The sequence below is a fragment of the Aquarana catesbeiana genome, linkage group LG06 (assembly GCF_042186555.1).
Source record: "Aquarana catesbeiana isolate 2022-GZ linkage group LG06, ASM4218655v1, whole genome shotgun sequence".
Classification (NCBI taxonomy): domain Eukaryota; kingdom Metazoa; phylum Chordata; class Amphibia; order Anura; family Ranidae; genus Aquarana; species Aquarana catesbeiana.
In genome coordinates this window covers 1,114,527-1,134,587 of record NC_133329.1, presented here as the reverse complement: position 1 = coordinate 1,134,587, position 20,061 = coordinate 1,114,527, and the positions used below count along the sequence as shown (strand labels likewise).

Here is a 20,061-nt window from a genome sequence, read left to right as displayed (position 1 = left end):
GCCTATGAATGAAGTACCAGCAGCACATCGATTGAGCTCCGTAGTACACCCTCCTCTTCGGCAAGTTTTCCACCAATGGACAACACTGTGAAAAGCAACAGAGCCCCAGTTGCCCCTTCATCCTCCAGTGCTGCTGTGCAGGGGAGTACAGGAAGCTAGTATAACCACAAATGTAGGTATTCATACCTTTCACTGCCTAACATTTGCCTGGAGTTCTCCTTTAAATGTCCAGCTTCTCACCTTGCACTGAGAGAGAGGATTAGATTCCTCTGCTGAGTCAGCGCCCCCCGAACTCCTCTCCGTCTCTCTCACTCCATCCAAACATCGGCCAGGCGGGGAGCTGGAGGGAAGGAACACATGACAAGCGGGATGAGGGACCACCAAGAGGAAGGAAGACACCCAACACAGAGAGACCCCCACACAGAGACCTCCGCTGCAACCAGGAGACACCCACACAGAAAGAGACCCCCACTGCAACCAGAAAACCCCCACACTAAGAGAGACCCCTATTGCAACCAAGAAACACCCAGACAGAGAGACCCCTGCTGCAACCAAGACACACCCACACAGAGACCCCCACATTGAACGAGACCCCCGCTGAAGCTAGGAGACACCCACACAGAGAGACCCCTGCTGCAACCAAGACACACCCACACAGAGAGACCCCTGTTGCAACCAAGACACACCCACAGAAAGAGACCCCTGTTGCAACCAAGAGACCCCCACACAGAAAGAGACCCCCGCTGCAACCAAGACAACAGCCCCTCCGCACACGCAGACAGCTGCCCCTCCGCACACGCAGACAGCTGCCCCTCCGCACACGCACCGGCAGACAACGGCCCCTCTGCACACGCAGACAGCTGCCCCTCCGCACACGCACCGGCAGACAACGGCCCCTCCGCACACGCACGGGCAGGCAATGGCCCCTCCGCACACGCACGGGCAGGCAACGGCCCCTCCGCACACGCACGGGCAGGCAACGGCCCCTCCGCACACGCACGGGCAGGCAACGGCCCCTCCGCACACGCACAAAGGCCTCTTCGCACACACACAGGCACACATCGGCCCCTTCCGCACACGCACGGGCAGACAACGGCCCCTTCCGCGCACGCACGGGCAGACAACGGCCCCTTCCGCACACGCACGGGCAGACAACGGCCCCTTCCGCACACGCACAGGCAGACAACGGCCCCTTCCGCACACGCACGGGCAGACAACGGCCCCTTCCGCACACGCACGGGCAGACAACAGCCCCTTCCGCACACGCACAGGCAGACAACGGCCCCTTCCGCACACGCACGGGCAGACAACGGCCCCTTCCGCACACGCACGGGCAGACAACGGCCCATTCCGCACACACACGGGCAGACAACGGCCCCTTCCGCACACGCACGGGCAGACAACGGCCCCTCCGCACACGCACGGGCAGACAACGGCCCCTCCGCACATGCACAAAGGCCCCTCCGCACACGCACGGGTAGACAACGACACCTCCGCACACGCACGGGCAGACATCGGCCCCTCCGCACATGCACAATGGCCCCTTCGCACACACACAGGCACACAACGGCCCCTCCGCAGACTGTGCAGCCTGTGGGCAGATTAGATGAAGCAACGTATCTATGGTAGATTGGAGGCTCCATACCTAATGGCGTACTGCAGGACAGTTTCTGGCTGGCAGTTTGTCCAGAGGGCAGATGGGTGCTTCTCCTTTCTCAGACAGGTTAAAGAGGTAGGTGACAACTGTAGATTGCGGAATTCCTCTATGGTGCCCACACTGTGTCTCCTTTTCCTGGAGATCTTGGCTCTGCAGGAACACACTGGGACATCCGGCTCTGCGGTCTCTAAGCTGAACCTCCGTGGACGATGGGGCAGCAAGGGGCAGGACAGACAGCGCTGAAGGGGTGGGCGGCACAATGTGGAAACAGGACTGGAAATTTCAATCTTCAACTGAAGGTTCATGTCTGTGCTGGAGGCCGGGGGGAGGGAGTTTTGGTTATCCTCGGCCTGCATTTCAGATGGAGTATCAGAGGAAGAACTGGAAGGATGCACGGCAGAGTTCTCTCCACCTGCAGCATAATTCTCCTCTCCAGGGGAGACACTGGGAGACTGAGGCTGCTCCACAACTTGCTCATTTTGGGTCCCCCGATGACTCTTCTTGGGGGAAAAAAAAATTTCAGCAAAGCTCTCCAGCTTGGTACGGACACTCTGGAAGAGCGGGCCCAGACCCCATCCGGGAACCTTCACAGGTGGAGACAGGAGAGGAGGTGAAGGACTGGACGGACTGCAGGGCAGAAGATCAGGGGGAAGCTCTGTGGATTTTGGAAGGACAGGAACATCTGCAGACAAAGGAAATAAAGACAGTGACAAGGAAAAGGTCTGGAATTTACTAAGCAGAACATGCTCTCTGACAAAGAAAAGGTCTGGAATTTACTAAGCAGAACACTCTCTGACCAGGAAAAGGTCCGGAATTAACCAAGTAGAACACACTCTCTGAAAAGCAAAAGGTCTGAAATTTACTAAGCTGAGAAGACTGGGTCCTACCTTGGACATCACAGTGGCTCTGAGAACTGACACTGCTGAGCACAGAACAATCACCAGTTACCGGCGTCCTGAAACCAAGCAGAAAAAATAAAGAACAATGGCCATCCACATAAAGCACTGAGACAGTGTATTTGGGTACTTACCTGTCAGTGGGCGGAGACTGTGTGCGAACCTACGGAAAACCACAGAGAAAGAGTCAGTTCCAGACAGGATAAGGGGGAATCTTTGTGCTGCTGTACTACTGTGACCTCCTCTATTCACAGACATCATCCTCACTCATGACACTCTACAACCTCCTCCATTCACAGATATTTCCCTCCCCCTGACACCGTATAACCTCCTCCACTCACATGAACCATCTGTGACGGGAGTCACTTTGGGCGGAGGGCTTGTGGAACCCAGCTTTGTGTTGAAGCAATGAAGGGTCTCTTTCACTTGGGCCAGTAATATTTCTGAACAATATCCCTCAAGAAATATATGAAGATAAATGAATGCCACCTTTCTAACTGCTGGAATATTGTATGACCTTGGTCTCATAGACTGTTGTAGACTCTTTACTAGATCATTTGAGGTGTGGCTGTGTTTCATTGTTCTATTGTTTCTGTCTGTCTTGGGAGCAAAGTATTATGGGATGTATATGTGTATGTGTATTGGCTTACATGTTAATGAAACCCCTGTCATCTACATTACAGGTAATAACATTTGCTGCTCAGTGATTGCAGTATTCTAGTCTGCATATCCAAGGTAACACTTAAAATCTGGCCTGTTAGTGGCTCCTGAGAAAAGGAGTTGGGAACCACTGCCTTACCCTGATGTCTCGACAAGTGACTGGGTGGGCTAAGGGTCCTTGGATTGTGCTGGTACCGTGCAAATGAAGGCTTTACAGTGGACATACTCTTCTTGAGGATGGGGGTCCGTTACACCATCCTCATCCCTGAAGCTCAGATCACAAAGTCGGCCATAGTAGGGGCACCTATGTGTCAATATAGGAGGCTATACCAGGGGAGGAAGCAGAATATGCAGATATATGACAATGAGCCCTTCCTTCCTCAGGCAGAGGATAATCTCTCCCTATTATTGCTGGGACTACACCTTGGACCGGTCCCTATACACAGATATGACTGTGGTGACATGTTCAGTGCTTTACTTCCAGGAGGATCACGTGACTCAGCAAAGCTCCTCCACTCACCTGACATGAAACGTCATGCAGTTCCACAAACAGGACCCTGTTAGCCGTCCTTTCCAAAGGTGATGCCAACAGGCAAGCGCAATGCTCGTTCCAAGGTCTACGGTATCTGGATGGAGTGGTTTGGAATTGGGTTCCATGCTGGATTATTGCCCGGTGATTTCTGGAGGAAGGAGTCTGTATTGGGGAGCCACGATAGGCTATTTCCTTGTCACTGAAACGAGGAGTCTGTATTCGGTGTCCATGCTGGGATTTTTCCCAATGTCTGGAAGAAGGGGTCTGTAATGGGGCTCCACGCTGGACCGTTTCCTTGTGGTCACTGGAAGAAGGAGTCTGTAACGGGGCTCCACAGTGGACCATTTCCTTGAGGTCAATGGAAGAAGGGGTCTGTAATGGTGCTCCACAGTGGACCATTTCCTTGTGGTCACTGGAATAAGGGGTCTGCAACAGTGCTCCATGCTGGACCATCTCTTTGTGGTCACTGGAAGAAGAGGTCTGTAATGGGGCTCTACGCTGGACCATTTCCTTGAGGTCACTGGAAGAAGGGGTCTGTAATGGGGCTCCATGCTGGACCATTTCCTTGTGGTCACTGGAAGAAGGGGTCTGTAATGGGGCTCCACGCAGGACCATTTCCTTGTGGACACTGGAAGGAGTCTGTAGTGGGGCTCCATGCTGAGCTTTTTCCTTGAGATCTCTGGAAAGGGGAGTCTGTAATAGGTGCTCGTTCAGGGATACATTCCCCCGATCCGTAGAACGATTGGTCCGTATCAGGGGCTCACGCTGGTGTACTCTGGCCTGCTCTCTAGAAGGTGTGCTCTTTACTGAGGGATTGTGCTGGAGTGCTCTTCCATGATATCCGGAAGCAGAAGTCTGTAAGGGTGGCTTAGTGTCTGGGGTCACCTCTTTCTTCTGGAGGGTAGGTGGAGTCTGCCAGTCGTCGGGTGAAGGACTGCAGCACAGAAAATGATTCATATTCGGGTATAAATATAATACATCTAATCCCTACAGCATAAAACAAATAGTTACTGCCCATCACCCGCCCAGTACGAGGGACACCTAGAGGTGTGACTATACACACTATCCTATATCTGCCCTGTCTGGAGCATTGCCCATCACCCGCCCAGTGCCAGGGACACCTAGAGGTGTGACTGTACATACTGTCCTGTATCTGCCCTGTCTATGGTACTGCCCATCACCCGCCCAGTGCCAGGGACACCTAGAGGTGTGACTGTACATACTGTCCTATATCTGCCCTGTCTATGGTACTACCCATCACCCGCCCAGTGCCAGGGACACCTAGAGGTGTGACTGTACATACTGTCCTGTATCTGCCCTGTCTATGGTACTGCCCATCACCCGCCCAGTGCCAGGGACACCTAGAGGTGTGACTGTACATACTGTCCTATATCTGCCCTGTCTATGGTACTACCCATCACCCGCCCAGTGCCAGGGACACCTAGAGGTGTGACTGTACATACTGTCCTGTATCTGCCCTGTCTATGGTACTGCCCATCACCCGCCCAGTGCCAGGGACACCTAGAGGTGTGACTGTACATACTGTCCTGTATCTGCCCTGTCTATGGTACTGCCCATCACCCGCCCAGTGCCAGGGACACCTAGAGGTGTGACTGTACATACTGTCCTATATCTGCCCTGTCTATGGTACTACCCATCACCCGCCCAGTGCCAGGGACACCTAGAGGTGTGACTGTACATACTGTCCTATATCTGCCCTGTCTGGAGTACTGCCCATCACCCGCCCAGTGCCAGGGACACCTAGAGGTGTGACTATACACACTATCCTATATCTGCCCTGTCTGAAGCATTGCAGAAATATGACAAAAGCTGACTTTCTCTCTTCTCTGATTTCCTCCATACTCACCCCTATTTTTCTGTACAAAGCACTCTTCCTTTAAATCCTCCTCTCCATACAGTGCCCAATCCCTCTGCAGTCTCCTCCTCCTCTACATACAGTGTCCAATCCCTCTGCAATCTCCTCTTCATACAGTGTCCAATCCCTCTGCAGTCTCCTCTTCATACAGTGTCCAATCCCTCTGCAGTCTCCTCCTCCTCTCCATACAGTGTCCAATCCCTCTGCAATCTCCTCTTCATACAGTGTCCAATCCCTCTGCAATCTCCTCTTCATACAGTGCCCAATCCCTCTGCAATCTCCTCTTCATACAGTGCCCAATCCCTCTGCAATCTCCTCTTCATACAGTGCCCAATCCCTCTGCAGTCTCCTCTTCATACAGTGTCCAATCCCTCTGCAGTCTCCTCTCCATACAGTGCCCAATCCCTCTGCAGTCTCCTCCTCCTCTCCATACAGTGCCCAATCCCTCTGCAGTCTCCTCTCCATACAGTGCCCAATCCCTCTGCAGTCTCCTCCTCCTCTCCATACAGTGCCCAATCCCTCTGCAGTCTCCTCCTCCTCTCCATACAGTGTCCAATCCCTCTGCAGTCTCCTCTCCATACCGTGCCCAATCCCTCTGCAGTCTCCTCCTCCTCTCCATACAGTGCCCAATCCCTCTGCAGTCTCCGCCTCCTCTCCAAACAGTGCCCAATCCCTCTGCAGTCCACTCCTCCTCTCCATACAGTGCCCAATCCCTCTGCAGTCTCCTCTCCATACAGTGCCCTATCCCTCTGCAGTCTCCTCCTCCTCTCCATACAGTGCCCAATCCCTCTGCAGTCTCCTCCTCCTCTCCATACAGTGCCCAATCCCTCTGCAGTCTCCTCCTCCTCTCCATACAGTGTCCAATCCCTCTGCAGTCTCCTCCTCCTCTCCATACAGTGCCCAATCCCTCTGCAGTCTCCTCTCCATACAGTGCCCAATCCCTCTGCAGTCTCCTCTCCATACGGTGCCCAATCCCTCTGCAGTCTCCTCCTCCTCTCCATACAGTGCCCAATCCCTCTGCAGTCTCCTCTCCATACAGTGCCCAATCCCTCTGCAGTCTCCTCCTCCTCTCCATACAGTGCCCAATCCCTCTGCAGTCTCCTCTCCATACAGTGCCCAATCCCTCTGCAGTCTCCTCCTCCTCTCCATACAGTGCCCAATCCCTCTGCAGTCTCCTCCTCCTCTCCATACAGTGTCCAATCCCTCTGCAGTCTCCTCTCCATACAGTGTCCAATCCCTCTGCAGTCTCCTCCCCCTCTCCATAAAGTGTCCAATCCCTCTGCAGTCTCCTCCTCCTCTCCATAAAGTGTCCAATCCCTCTGCAGTCTCCTCCTCCTCTCCACACAGTGTCCAATCCCTCTGCAGTCTCCTCCTCCTCTCCATACAGTGCCCAATCCCTCTGCAGTCTCCTCCTCCTCTCCATACAGTGTCCAATCCCTCTGCAGTCTCCTCCTCCTCTCCATACAGTGCCCAATCCCTCTGCAGTCTCCTCCTCCTCTCCATACAGTGTCCAATCCCTCTGCAGTCTCCTCTCCATACAGTGCCCAATCCCTCTGCAGTCTCCTCTCCATACAGTGCCCAATCCCTCTGCAGTCTCCTCCTCCTCTCCATACAGTGCCCAATCCCTCTGCAGTCTCCTCCTCCTCTCCATACAGTGCCCAATCCCTCTGCAGTCTCCTCCTCCTCTCCATACAGTGCCCAATCCCTCTGCAGTCTCCTCCTCCTCTCCATACAGTGCCCAATCCCTCTGCAGTCTCCTCCTCCTCTTCATACAGTGCCCAATCCCTCTGCAGTCTCCTCTCCATACAGTGCCCAATCCCTCTGCAGTCTCCTCCTCCTCTCCATACAGTGTCCAATCCCTCTGCAGTCTCCTCCTCCTCTCCATACAGTGCCCAATCCCTCTGCAGTCTCCTCTCCATACAGTGCCCAATCCCTCTGCAGTCTCCTCTCCATACAGTGCCCAATCCCTCTGCAGTCTCCTCTCCATACAGTGCCCAATCCCTCTGCAGTCTCCTCTCCATACAGTGCCCAATCCCTCTGCAGTCTCCTCCTCCTCTCCATACAGTGTCCAATCCCTCTGCAGTCTCCTCTCCATACAGTGCCCAATCCCTCTGCAGTCTCCTCTCCATACAGTGCCCAATCCCTCTGCAGTCTCCTCTCCATACAGTGCCCAATCCCTCTGCAGTCTCCTCTCCATACAGTGCCCAATCCCTCTGCAGTCTCCTCCTCCTCTCCATACAGTGTCCAATCCCTCTGCAGCCTTCTCTCCATACAGTGTCCAATCCCTCTGCAGTCTCCTCTCCATACAGTGCCCAATCCCTCTGCAGTCTCCTCTCCATACAGTGCCCAATCCCTCTGCAGTCTCCTCTCCATACAGTGCCCAATCCCTCTGCAGTCTCCTCTCCATACAGTGCCCAATCCCTCTGCAGTCTCCTCTCCATACAGTGCCCAATCCCTCTGCAGTCTCCTCCTCCTCTCCATACAGTGTCCAATCCCTCTGCAGCCTCCTCTCCATACAGTGTCCAATCCCTCTGCAGTCTCCTCCTCCTCTCCATACAGTGTCCAATCCCTCTGCAGTCTCCTCTCCATACAGTGTCCAATCCCTCTGCAGTCTCCTCCTCCTCTCCATAAAGTGTCCAATCCCTCTGCAGTCTCCTCCTCCTCTCCATACAGTGTCCAATCCCTCTGCAGTCTCCTCCTCCTCTCCATACAGTGCCCAATCCCTCTGCAGTCTCCTCCTCCTCTCCATACAGTGTCCAATCCCTCTGCAGCCTCCTCCTCCTCTCCATACAGTGTCCAATCCCTCTGCAGTCTCCTCTCCATACAGTGCCCAATCCCTCTGCAGTCTCCTCCTCCTCTCCATACAGTGCCCAATCCCTCTGCAGTCTCCTCCTCCTCTCCATACAGTGTCCAATCCCTCTGCAGTCTCCTCCTCCTCTCCATACAGTGTCCAATCCCTCTGCAGTCTCCTCCTCCTCTCCATACAGTGTCCAATCCCTCTGCAGTCTCCTCTCCATACAGTGCCCAATCCCTCTGCAGTCTCCTCCTCCTCTCCATACAGTGCCCAATCCCTCTGCAGTCTCCTCCTCCTCTCCATACAGTGCCCAATCCCTCTGCAGTCTCCTCCTCCTCTCCATACAGTGCCCAATCCCTCTGCAGTCTCCTCCTCCTCTCCATACAGTGTCCAATCCCTCTGCAGTCTCCTCCTCCTCTTCATACAGTGCCCAATCCCTCTGCAGTCTCCTCCTCCTCTCCATACAGTGCCCAATCCCTCTGCAGTCTCCTCTCCATACAGTGCCCAATCCCTCTGCAGTCTCCTCCTCCTCTCCATACAGTGTCCAATCCCTCTGCAGCCTCCTCCTCCTCTCCATACAGTGTCCAATCCCTCTGCAGTCTCCTCTCCATACAGTGCCCAATCCCTCTGCAGTCTCCTCCTCCTCTCCATACAGTGCCCAATCCCTCTGCAGTCTCCTCCTCCTCTCCATACAGTGTCCAATCCCTCTGCAGTCTCCTCTCCATACAGTGCCCAATCCCTCTGCAGTCTCCTCTCCATACAGTGCCCAATCCCTCTGCAGTCTCCTCCTCCTCTCCATACAGTGCCCAATCCCTCTGCAGTCTCCTCCTCCTCTCCATACAGTGTCCAATCCCTCTGCAGTCTCCTCCTCCTCTCCATACAGTGCCCAATCCCTCTGCAGTCTCCTCCTCCTCTCCATACAGTGCCCAATCCCTCTGCAGTCTCCTCTCCATACAGTGCCCAATCCCTCTGCAGTCTCCTCTCCATACAGTGCCCAATCCCTCTGCAGTCTCCTCTCCATACAGTGCCCAATCCCTCTGCAGTCTCCTCCTCCTCTCCATACAGTGTCCAATCCCTCTGCAGCCTCCTCCTCCTCTCCATACAGTGTCCAATCCCTCTGCAGCCTCCTCCTCCTCTCCATACAGTGTCCAATCCCTCTGCAGTCTCCTCTCCATACAGTGCCCAATCCCTCTGCAGTCTCCTCCTCCTCTCCATACAGTGCCCAATCCCTCTGCAGTCTCCTCCTCCTCTCCATACAGTGTCCAATCCCTCTGCAGTCTCCTCCTCCTCTCCATACAGTGTCCAATCCCTCTGCAGTCTCCTCCTCCTCTCCATACAGTGCCCAATCCCTCTGCAGTCTCCTCTCCATACAGTGCCCAATCCCTCTGCAGTCTCCTCCTCCTCTCCATACAGTGCCCAATCCCTCTGCAGTCTCCTCCTCCTCTCCATACAGTGTCCAATCCCTCTGCAGTCTCCTCCTCCTCTCCATACAGTGCCCAATCCCTCTGCAGTCTCCTCCTCCTCTCCATACAGTGCCCAATCCCTCTGCAGTCTCCTCCTCCTCTCCATACAGTGTCCAATCCCTCTGCAGTCTCCTCCTCCTCTTCATACAGTGCCCAATCCCTCTGCAGTCTCCTCCTCCTCTCCATACAGTGCCCAATCCCTCTGCAGTCTCCTCTCCATACAGTGCCCAATCCCTCTGCAGTCTCCTCCTCCTCTCCATACAGTGTCCAATCCCTCTGCAGTCTCCTCCTCCTCTCCATACAGTGCCCAATCCCTCTGCAGTCTCCTCTCCATACAGTGCCCAATCCCTCTGCAGTCTCCTCTCCATACAGTGCCCAATCCCTCTGCAGTCTCCTCTCCATACAGTGCCCAATCCCTCTGCAGTCTCCTCCTCCTCTCCATACAGTGTCCAATCCCTCTGCAGTCTCCTCTCCATACAGTGCCCAATCCCTCTGCAGTCTCCTCTCCATACAGTGCCCAATCCCTCTGCAGTCTCCTCTCCATACAGTGCCCAATCCCTCTGCAGTCTCCTCCTCCTCTCCATACAGTGCCCAATCCCTCTGCAGTCTCCTCTCCATACAGTGCCCAATCCCTCTGCAGTCTCCTCTCCATACAGTGCCCAATCCCTCTGCAGTCTCCTCTCCATACAGTGCCCAATCCCTCTGCAGTCTCCTCCTCCTCTCCATACAGTGCCCAATCCCTCTGCAGTCTCCTCCTCCTCTCCATACAGTGCCCAATCCCTCTGCAGTCTCCTCTCCATACAGTGTCCAATCCCTCTGCAGTCTCCTCTCCATACAGTGACCAATCCCTCAGCAGTCTCCTCCTCCTCTCCATACAGTGCCCAATCCCTCTGCAGTCTCCTCTCCATACAGTGCCCAATCCCTCTGCAGTCTCCTCCTCCTCTCCATACAGTGTCCAATCCCTCTGCAGTCTCCTCCTCCTCTCCATACAGTGCCCAATCCCTCTGCAGTCTCCTCCTCCTCTCCATACAGTGCCCAATCCCTCTGCAGTCTCCTCCTCCTCTCCATACAGTGTCCAATCCCTCTGCAGTCTCCTCCTCCTCTCTATACAGTGCCCAATCCCTCTGCAGTCTCCTCCTCCTCTCCATACAGTGCCCAATCCCTCTGCAGTCTCCTCCTCCTCTCCATACAGTGTCCAATCCCTGTGCAGCCTCCTCTCCATACAGTGTCCAATACCTCTGCAGTCTCCTCCTCCTCTCCATACAGTGCCCAATCCCTCTGCAGTCTCCTCCTCCTCTCCATACAGTGCCCAATCCCTCTGCAGTCTCCTCTCCATACAGTGCCCAATCCCTCTGCAGTCTCCTCCTCCTCTCCATACAGTGCCCAATCCCTCTGCAGTCTCCTCCTCCTCTCCATACAGTGCCCAATCCCTCTGCAGTCTCCTCCTCCTCTCCATACAGTGCCCAATCCCTCTGCAGTCTCCTCTCCATACAGTGCCCAATCCCTCTGCAGTCTCCTCCTCCTCTCCATAAAGTGTCCAATCCCTCTGCAGTCTCCTCCTCCTCTCCATACAGAGCCCAATCCCTCTGCAGTCTCCTCCTCCTCTCCATACAGTGGCCAATCCCTCTGCAGACTCCTCTCCATACAGTGCCCAATCCCTCTGCAGTCTCCTCCTCCTCTCCATACAGTGCCCAATCCCTCTGCAGTCTCCTCTCCATACAGTGCCAAATCCCTCTGCAGTCTCCTCTCCATACAGTGTCCAATCCCTCTGCAGTCTCCTCTCCATACAGTGTCCAATCCCTTTGCAGTCTCCTCCTCCTCTCCATACAGTGCCCAATCCCTCTGCAGACTCCTCTCCATACAGTGCCCAATCCCTCTGCAGTCTCCTCCTCCTCTCCATACAGTGCCCAATCCCTCTGCAGTCTCCTCCTCCTCTCCATACAGTGCCCAATCCCTCTGCAGTCTCCTCCTCCTCTCCATACAGTGTCCAATCCCTCTGCAGTCTCCTCTCCATACAGTGTCCAATCCCTCTGCAGCCTCCTCCTCCTCTCCATACAGTGCCCAATCCCTCTGCAGTCTCCTCCTCCTCTCCATACAGTGTCCAATCCCTCTGCAGTCTCCTCCTCCTCTCCATACAGTGTCCAATCCCTCTGCAGTCTCCTCCTCCTCTCCATACAGTGTCCAATCCCTCTGCAGCCTCCTCCTCCTCTCCATACAGTGCCCAATCCCTCTGCAGTCTCCTCCTCCTCTCCATACAGTGTCCAATCCCTCTGCAGTCTCCTCCCCCTCTCCATGCAGTGCCCAATCCCTCTGCAGTCTCCTCTCCATACAGTGCCCAATCCCTCTGCAGTCTCCTCCTCCTCTCCATACAGTGCCCAATCCCTCTGCAGTCTCCTCCTCCTCTCCATACAGTGCCCAATCCCTCTGCAAGTCTCCTCCTCCTCTTCATACAGTGTCCAATCCCTCTGCAGTCTCCTCCTCCTCTTCATACAGTGCCCCATCCCTCTGCAGTCTCCTCCTCCTCTCCATACAGTGTCCAATCCCTCTGCAGTCTCCTCCTCCTCTCCATACAGTGTCCAATCCCTCTGCAGTCTCCTCTCTCATACAGTACCCAATCCCTCTGCAGTCTCCTCCTCCTCTTCATACAGTGCCCAATCCCTCTGCAGTCTCCTCCTCCTCTCCATACAGTGTCCAATCCCTCTGCAGTCTCCTCTCCATACAGTGCCCAATCCCTCTGCAGTCTCCTCCTCCTCTCCATACAGTGTCCAATCCCTCTGCAGTCTCCTCTCCATACAGTGCCCAATCCCTCTGCAGTCTCCTCCCTCCTCTCCATACAGTGCCCAATCCCTCTGCAGTCTCCTCCTCCTCTCCATACAGTGTCCAATCCCTCTGCAGTCTCCTCCTCCTCTCCATACAGTGTCCAATCCCTCTGCAGTCTCCTCCTCCTCTCCATACAGTGCCCAATCCCTCTGCAGTCTCCTCCTCCTCTCCATACAGTGCCCAATCCCTCTGCAGTCTCCTCTCCATACAGTGCCCAATCCCTCTGCAGTCTCCTCTCCATACAGTGCCCAATCCCTCTGCAGTCTCCTCCTCCTCTCCATACAGTGTCCAATCCCTCTGCAGTCCTCCTCTCCATACAGTGCCCAATCCCTCTGCAGTCTCCTCTCCATACAGTGCCCTATCCCTCTGCAGTCTCCTCCTCCTCTCCATACAGTGTCCAATCCCTCTGCAGTCTCCTCCTCCTCTCCATACAGTGCCCAATCCCTCTGCAGTCTCCTCCCCCTCTCCATGCAGTGCCCAATCCCTCTGCAGTCTCCTCCTCCTCCTCTCTGTAGTCTCCTCCTCCTCCTCTCTGTAGTCTCCTCCTCCCCCTCCCTGTAGTCTCCTCCTCCCCCTCCCTGTAGTCTCCTCCTCCCTGTAGACTCCTCCTTCTCCCTGCAGTCTCCTCCTCCCCCTCCCTGTAGTCTCCTCCTCCCCCTTCTCTGTAGTCTCCTCCTCCTCTCTGTAGTCTCCTCCCTCCTCCCTGTAGTCTCCTCCTCCTCCCTGCAGTCTCCTCCCCCTCCCCCTGTAGTCTCCTCCTCCTCTCTGTAGTCTCCTCCTCCTCCTCCTCTCTGTAGTCTCCTCCTCCTCCTCCTCGCTGTAGTCTCCTCCTCCTCTCTGTAGTCTCCTCCTCCTCCTCCTCTCTGCAGTCCTCCTCCTCTCTGCAGTCTCCTCCTCCTCTCTGTAGTCTCCTCCTCTCTGCAGTCTCCCCCCTCCTCCTCCTCTCTGCAGTCTCCTCCTCCTCTCTGCAGTCTCCTCCTCCTCTCTGCAGTCTCCTCCTCCTCTCTGCAGTCTCCCTCCTCCTCTCTGCAGTCTCCTCCTCCTCCCTGTAGTCTCCTCCTCTCTGCAGTATCCTCCTCCTCCCTGCAGTCTCCTCCTACTCCTCTCTGTAGTCTCCTCCTCCTCCTCCTCTCTGCAGTCTCCTCCTCCTCTCTGCAGTCTCCTCCTCCTATATGTAGTCTCCTCCTCCCTGTAGGCTCCTCCTCCTCTCTGTAGTCTCCTCCTCCTCCTCTCCGTAGTCTCCTCCTCCTCCTCTCTGTAGTCTCCTCCTCCTCGTAGTCTCCTCCCCCTCTCTGTAATCTCCTCCTCCTCTGTAGTCTCCTCCTCCTCTCTGTAGTCTCCTCCCCCTCTCTGTAGTCTCCTCCCCCTCTCTGTAGTCTCCTCCTAGTCTCCTCCGTAGTCACCTCCTCCTCCTCCCTGTAGTCTCCTCCTCCTCCTCTCTGTAATCTCCTCCTCCTCCCTGTAGTCTCCTCCTCCTCCTCTCTGTAGTCTCCTCCTCCTCCTCCTCTCTGTAGTCTCCTCCTCCTCCTCCTCTCTGTAGTCTCCTCCTCCTCCCTGTAGTCTCCTCCTCCTCCCTGTAGTCTCCTCCTCGTCCTTGTAGTCTCCTCCTCCTCCCTGTAGTCTCCTCCTCCTCCTCCTCCCTGTAGTCTCCTTCTCCTCCTCCTCCCTGTAGTCTCCTCCTCCTCCTCCTCCCTGTAGTCTCCTCCTCCTCCTCTCTGTAGTCTCCTCCTCCTCCTCTCTGTAGTCTCCTCCTCCTCCCTGTACTCTCCTCCTCTCTGCAGTCTCCTCCTCTCTGCAGTCTCCTCCTCCTCCTCCTCCCTGTAGTCTCCTCCTCCTCCCTGTAGTCTCCTCCTCCTCCCCTGCAGTCTCCTCCTCCTCCCTGCAGTCTCCTCCTCCTCCTCTCTGCAGTCTCCTCCTCCTCCTCTCTGCAGTCTCCTCCTCCTCCTCTCTGCAGTCTCCTCCTCCTCCTCTCTGCAGTCTCCTCCCCCTCCCTGCAGTCTCCTCCCTCCTCCCTGCAGTCTCCTCCTCCCTGTAGTCTCCTCCCCCTCCCTGTAGTCTCCTCCCCCTCCCTGTAGTCTCCTCCCTCCTCCCTGTAGTCTCCTCCTCCTCCTCTCTGTAGTCTTCTCCTCTTCTCTGTAGTCTCCTCCCCCTCCCTGTAGTCTCCTCCTCCTCCTCTCTGTAGTCTCCTCCTCCTCCCTGTAGTCTCCTCCTCCTCCCTGTAGTCTCCTCCCCCTCCCCCTGTAGTCTCCTCCCCCTCCCCCTGTAGTCTCCTCCCCCTCTCTGTAGTCGTCTCCTCCTCCTCTCTGTAGTCGTCTCCTCCTCCTCTCTGTAGTCGTCTCCTCCTCCTCTCTGTAGTCGTCTCCTCCTCCTCTCTGTAGTCGTCTCCTCCTCCTCTCTGTAGTCTCCTCCCTCCTCCCTGTAGTCTCCTCCTCCTCTCTGTAGTCTCCTCCTCCCTGTAGTCTCCTCCTCCTCCCTGTAGTCCTCCTCCTCCTCCCTGTAGTCTCCTCCTCCTCTCTGTAGTCTCCTCCTCCTCTCTGTAGTCTCCTCCCCCTCCCTGTAGTCTCCTCCCCCTCCCTGTAGTCTCCTCCTCCTCCTCTCTGTAGTCTCCTCCTCCTCCCTGTAGTCCTCCTCCCCCTCCCTGTAGTCTCCTCCTCCTCGTAGTCTCCTCCTCCTCTCTGTAGTCTCCTCCCCCTCCCTGTAGTCTCCTCCTCTCTGTAGTCTCCACCCCCTCCCTGTAGTCTCCTCCTCCTCCTCTCTGTAGTCTCCTCCTCCTCTCTGTAGTCTCCTCCCCATCCCTGTAGTCTCCTCCTCCTCTCTGTAGTCTCCTCCCCCTCCCTGTAGTCTCCTCCCCCTCCCTGTAGTCTCCTCCTCTCTGTAGTCTCCTCCCCCTCCCTGTAGTCTCCTCCTCCTCCTCTCTGTAGTCTCCTCCCCCTCCCTGTAGTCTCCTCCTCCTCCTCCTCTCTGTAGTCTCCTCCTCCTCTCTGTAGTCTCCTCCTCCTCCCTGTAGTCTCCTCCCCCTCCCTGTAGTCTCCTCCTCCTGCTCCCTGTAGTCTCCTCCCGCTCCCTGTAGTCTCCTCCTCCTGCTCCCTGTAGTCTCCTCCCCCTCCCTGTAGTCTCCTCCTCCTCTCTGTAGTCTCCTCCTCCTCTCTGTAGTCTCCTCCTCCTCTCTGTAGTCTCCTCCTCCTCCTCCCTATATAGTCTCCTCCTCTCTGTAGTCTCCTCCTCCTCCTCCCTATAGTCTCCTCCTCTCTGTAGTCTCCTCCCTGTAGTCTCCTCCTCCTCCTCCTATAGTCTCCTCCTCTCTGTAGTCTCCTCCCTGTAGTCTCCTCCTCCTCCTGTAGTCTCCTCCTCCTCTCTGTAGTCCTCCTCCTCCTCCCTGTAGTCTCCTCCTCCTCCCTGTAGTCTCCTCCTCCCTGTAGTCTCCTCCTCCTCCCTGTAGTCTCCTCCTCCTCCTTGTAGTATATCCTCCTCCCTGTAGTCTCCTCCTCCTCCTTGTAGTCTCCTCCTCCTCCTGTAGTCTCCTCCTCCTTCTGTAGTCTCCTCCTCCTCTGTAGTCTCCTCCCCCTCCCTGTAGTCTCCTCCTCCTCCTTGTAGTCTCCTCCTCCCTGTAGTCTCCTCCTCCTCTCTGTAGTCTCCTCCTCCTCCCTGTAGTCTCCCTCCTCCTCCTTGTAGTCTCCTCCTCCTCCTCCCTGTAGTCTCCTCCTCCTCCCTGTAGTCTCCCCTCCTCCTTGTAGTCTCCTCCTCCTCCTTGTAGTCTCCTCCTCCTCCTTGTAGTCTCCTCCTCCTTCTTGTAGTCTCCTCCTCCTTCTTGTAGTCTCCTCCTCCTCTCTGTAGTCTCCTCCTCCTCCCTGTAGTCTCCTCCTCCTCCCTGTAGTCTCCTCCTCTCTGTAGTCTCCTCCTCCTCCCTGTAGTCTCCTCCTCCCTGTAGTCTCCTCCTCCCTGTAGTCTCCTCCTCCTCCTCTCTGTAGTCTCCTCCTCCTCCTCCCTGTAGTCTCCTCCTCTCTGTAGTCTCCTCCTCCTCCTCTCTGTAGTCTCCTCCTCCCTGTAGTCTCCTCCTCCTCCCTGTAGTCTCCTCCTCCTCCTGTAGTCTCCTCCTCCTCCTCCCTGTAGTCTCCTCCTCCTCCTCTCTGTAGTCCTCCTCCTCTCTGTAGTCTCCTCCTCCTCCTGTAGTCTCCTCCTCCTCCCTGTAGTCTCCTCCTCCTCCCTGTAGTCTCCTCCTCCTCCCTGTAGTCTCCTCCTCCTCCCTGTAGTCTCCTCCTCCTCTCTGTAGTCTCCTCCTCCTCTCTGTAGTCTCCTCCCCCTCTCTGTAGTCTCCTCCCCCTCTCTGTAGTCTCCTCCCCTCTCTGTAGTCTCCTCCCCCTCCCTGTAGTCTCCTCCCCCTCCCTGTAGTCTCCTCCCCCTCCTGTAGTCTCCTCCTCCTCCTTGTAGTCTCCTCCTCCTCTCTGTAGTCTCCTCCTCCTCCCTGTAGTCTCCTCCTCTCTCTGTAGTCTCCTCCCCCTCTCTGTAGTCTCCTCCTCCTCTCTGTAGTCTCCTCCTCCTCCCTGTAGTCTCCTCCTCCTCCTTGTAGTCTCCTCCTCCCTGTAGTCTCCTCCTCCTCCTTGTAGTCTCCTCCTCCTCCCTGTAGTCTCCTCCTCCTCTCTGTAGTCTCCTCCTCCTCCCTGTAGTCTCCTCCTCCTCCCTGTAGTCTCCTCCTCTCTGTAGTCTCCTCCCCTCCCTGTAGTCTCCTCCTCCTCCCTGTAGTCTCCTCCTCCCTGTAGTCTCCTCCTCTCTGTAGTCTCCCTCCTCTCTGTAGTCTCCTCCTCCTCCTCTCTGTAGTCTCCTCCTCTCCCTGTAGTCTCCTCCTCCTCCTGTAGTCTCCTCCTCCCTGTAGTCTCCTCCTCCTCCTCCTCTCTGTAGTCTCCTCCTCCTCTCTGTAGTCTCCTCCTCCCCTCCCTGTAGTCTCCTCCTCCTCCTCCCTGTAGTCTCCTCCTCCCTGTAGTCTCCTCCTCCTCCCTGTAGTCTCCTCCCCCTCCCTGTAGTCTCCTCCTCCTCCCTGTAGTCTCCTCCCCCTCCCTGTAGTCTCCTCCCCTCCCTGTAGTCTCCTCCCTCCTCCCTGTAGTCTCCTCCTCTCTGTAGTCTCCTCCCCCTCCCTGTAGTCTCCTCCTCCTCCCTGTAGTCTCCTCCTCTCTGTAGTCTCCTCCCCCTCCCTGTAGTCTCCTCCTCCTCCCTGTAGTCTCCTCCTCCTGTAGTCTCCTCCTCTCTGTAGTCTCCTCCTCCTCTCTGTAGTCTCCTCCTCCTCCTCTCTGTAGTCTCCTCCTCCCCTGTAGTCTCCTCCTCCCTGTAGTCTCCTCCTCCCTGTAGTCTCCTCCTCCCTGTAGTCTCCTCCTCCTCCTCCTCTCTGTAGTCTCCTCCTCCTCTCTGTAGTCTCCTCCTCCCCCTCCTGTAGTCTCCTCCTCCTCCTCCCTGTAGTCTCCTCCTCCCTGTAGTCTCCTCCTCCTCCCTGTAGTCTCCTCCCCTCCCTGTAGTCTCCTCCTCCTCCCTGTAGTCTCCTCCTCCCTCCCTGTAGTCTCCTCCTCCCTCCCTGTAGTCTCCTCCTCCTCCTCTGTAGTCTCCTCCTCTCTGTAGTCTCCTCCTCCTCCTCTCTGTAGTCTCCTCCTCCTCTGTAGTCTCCTCCTCCTCCTCCCTGTAGTCTCCTCCTCCCTGTAGTCTCCTCCTCCCTGTAGTCTCCTCCTCCTCCTCTCTGTAGTCTCCTCCTCTCTGGCAGTCTCCTCCTCCTCCCTGTAGTCTCCTCCTCCTCCTCTCTGTAGTCTCCTCCTCCTCTCTGTAGTCTCCTCCTCCCCTCCCTGTAGTCTCCTCCTCCTCCTCCCTGTAGTCTCCTCCTCCCTGTAGTCTCCTCCTCCTCCCTGTAGTCTCCTCCTCCTCCCTGTAGTCTCCTCCTCCTCCTCTCTGTAGTCTCCTCCTCCCTGTAGTCTCCTCCTCCTCTCTGTAGTCTCCTCCTCCTCTCTGTAGTCTCCTCCTCCTCTCTGTAGTCTCCTCCTCCCCTCCCTGTAGTCTCCTCCTCCTCCTCCTCTCTGTAGTCTCCTCCTCCTCTCTGTAGTCTCCTCCTCCTCCTCCCTGTAGTCTCCTCCTCCTCCTCCCTGTAGTCTCCTCCTCCTCCTCCCTGTAGTCTCCTCCTCCTCCTCCCTGTAGTCTCCTCCTCCTCCTCTCTGTAGTCTCCTCCTCCTCCTCCCTGTAGTCTCCTCCTCCTCCTCTCTGTAGTCTCCTCCTCCCTGTAGTCTCCTCCTCTCTGTAGTCTCCTCCTCCTCCTGTAGTCTCCTCCTCCTCCTCTCTGTAGTCTCCTCCTCCTTTCTGTAGTCTCCTCCTCCTCCTCTCTGTAGTCTCCTCCTCCTCCTCTCTGTAGTCTCCTCCTCCTCCTCTCTGTAGTCTCCTCCTCCCTCTATGTAGTCTCCTCCTCCTCTCTGTAGTCTCCTCCTCCTCCTCTATGTAGTCTCCTCCCCCTCTCTGTAGTCTCCTCCTCCTCTCTGTAGTCTCCTCCTCCTCTCTGTAGTCTCCTCCTCCTCTCTGTAGTCTCCTCCTCCTCCTCTCTGCAGTCTCCTCCTCCTCTATGTAGTCTCCTCCTCCTCTATGTAGTCTCCTCCTCCTCTCTGTAGTCTCCTCCTCCTCTCTGTAGTCTCCTCCTCCTCTCTGTAGTCTCCTCCTCCTCCCTGTAGTCTCCTCCTCCTCTCTGTAGTCTCCTCCTCCTCCTCCTCCCTGTAGTCTCCTCCTCTCTGTAGTCTCCTCCTCCTCCTCTCTGTAGTCTCCTCCTCCTCTCTGTAGTCTCCTCCTCCTCTCTGTAGTCTCCTCCTCCTCCTCTCTGTAGTCTCCTCCCCCTCTATGTAGTCCCTCCTCCTCTCTGTAGTCTCCTCCTCCTCTCTGTAGTCCTCCTCCCTCCTCCTCTCTGTAGTCTCCTCCTCCCCTCTATGTAGTCTCCTCCTCTACTGTAGTCTCCTCCTCCTCTCTGTAGTCTCCTCCCCCTCTCTGTAGTCTCCTCCTCCCCTCTATGTAGTCTCCTCCCTCCTCTATGTAGTCTCCTCCTCCTCTCTGTAGTCTCCTCCTCCTCTGTAGTCTCCTCCTCCTCTCTGTAGTCTCCTCCTCCTCCTCCCTCTGTAGTCCTCCTCCTCCTCTCTGTAGTCTCCTCCTCCTCTCTGTAGTCTCCTCCTCTCTGTAGTCTCCTCCTCCTCTGTAGTCTCCTCCTCTCTGTAGTCTCCTCCTCCTCCTCTGTAGTCTCCTCCTCCTGTAGTCTCCTCCTCTCTGTAGTCTCCTCCTCCTCCTGTAGTCTCCTCCTCCTCTCTGTAGTCTCCTCCTCCTCCTCTGTAGTCTCCTCCTCTCCTGTAGTCTCCTCCTC

General features: G+C 56.1%; 1 protein-coding gene across 1 annotated transcript in view; it reads right to left on the bottom strand.

The window, feature by feature from the left end:
- The window catches only part of PRR14 (proline rich 14), a gene marked incomplete in the record, with an annotated part of 38,730 nt that overhangs the window by 12,774 nt on the left and 5,895 nt on the right, over window positions 1-20,061 (bottom strand). The window contains 5 exon segments of the mRNA XM_073635273.1: window positions 241-340; window positions 1,646-2,339; window positions 2,545-2,612; window positions 2,688-2,716; window positions 3,734-4,679. Coding sequence (XP_073491374.1) covers window positions 241-340; window positions 1,646-2,339; window positions 2,545-2,612; window positions 2,688-2,716; window positions 3,734-4,679 — 1,837 coding nt within the window.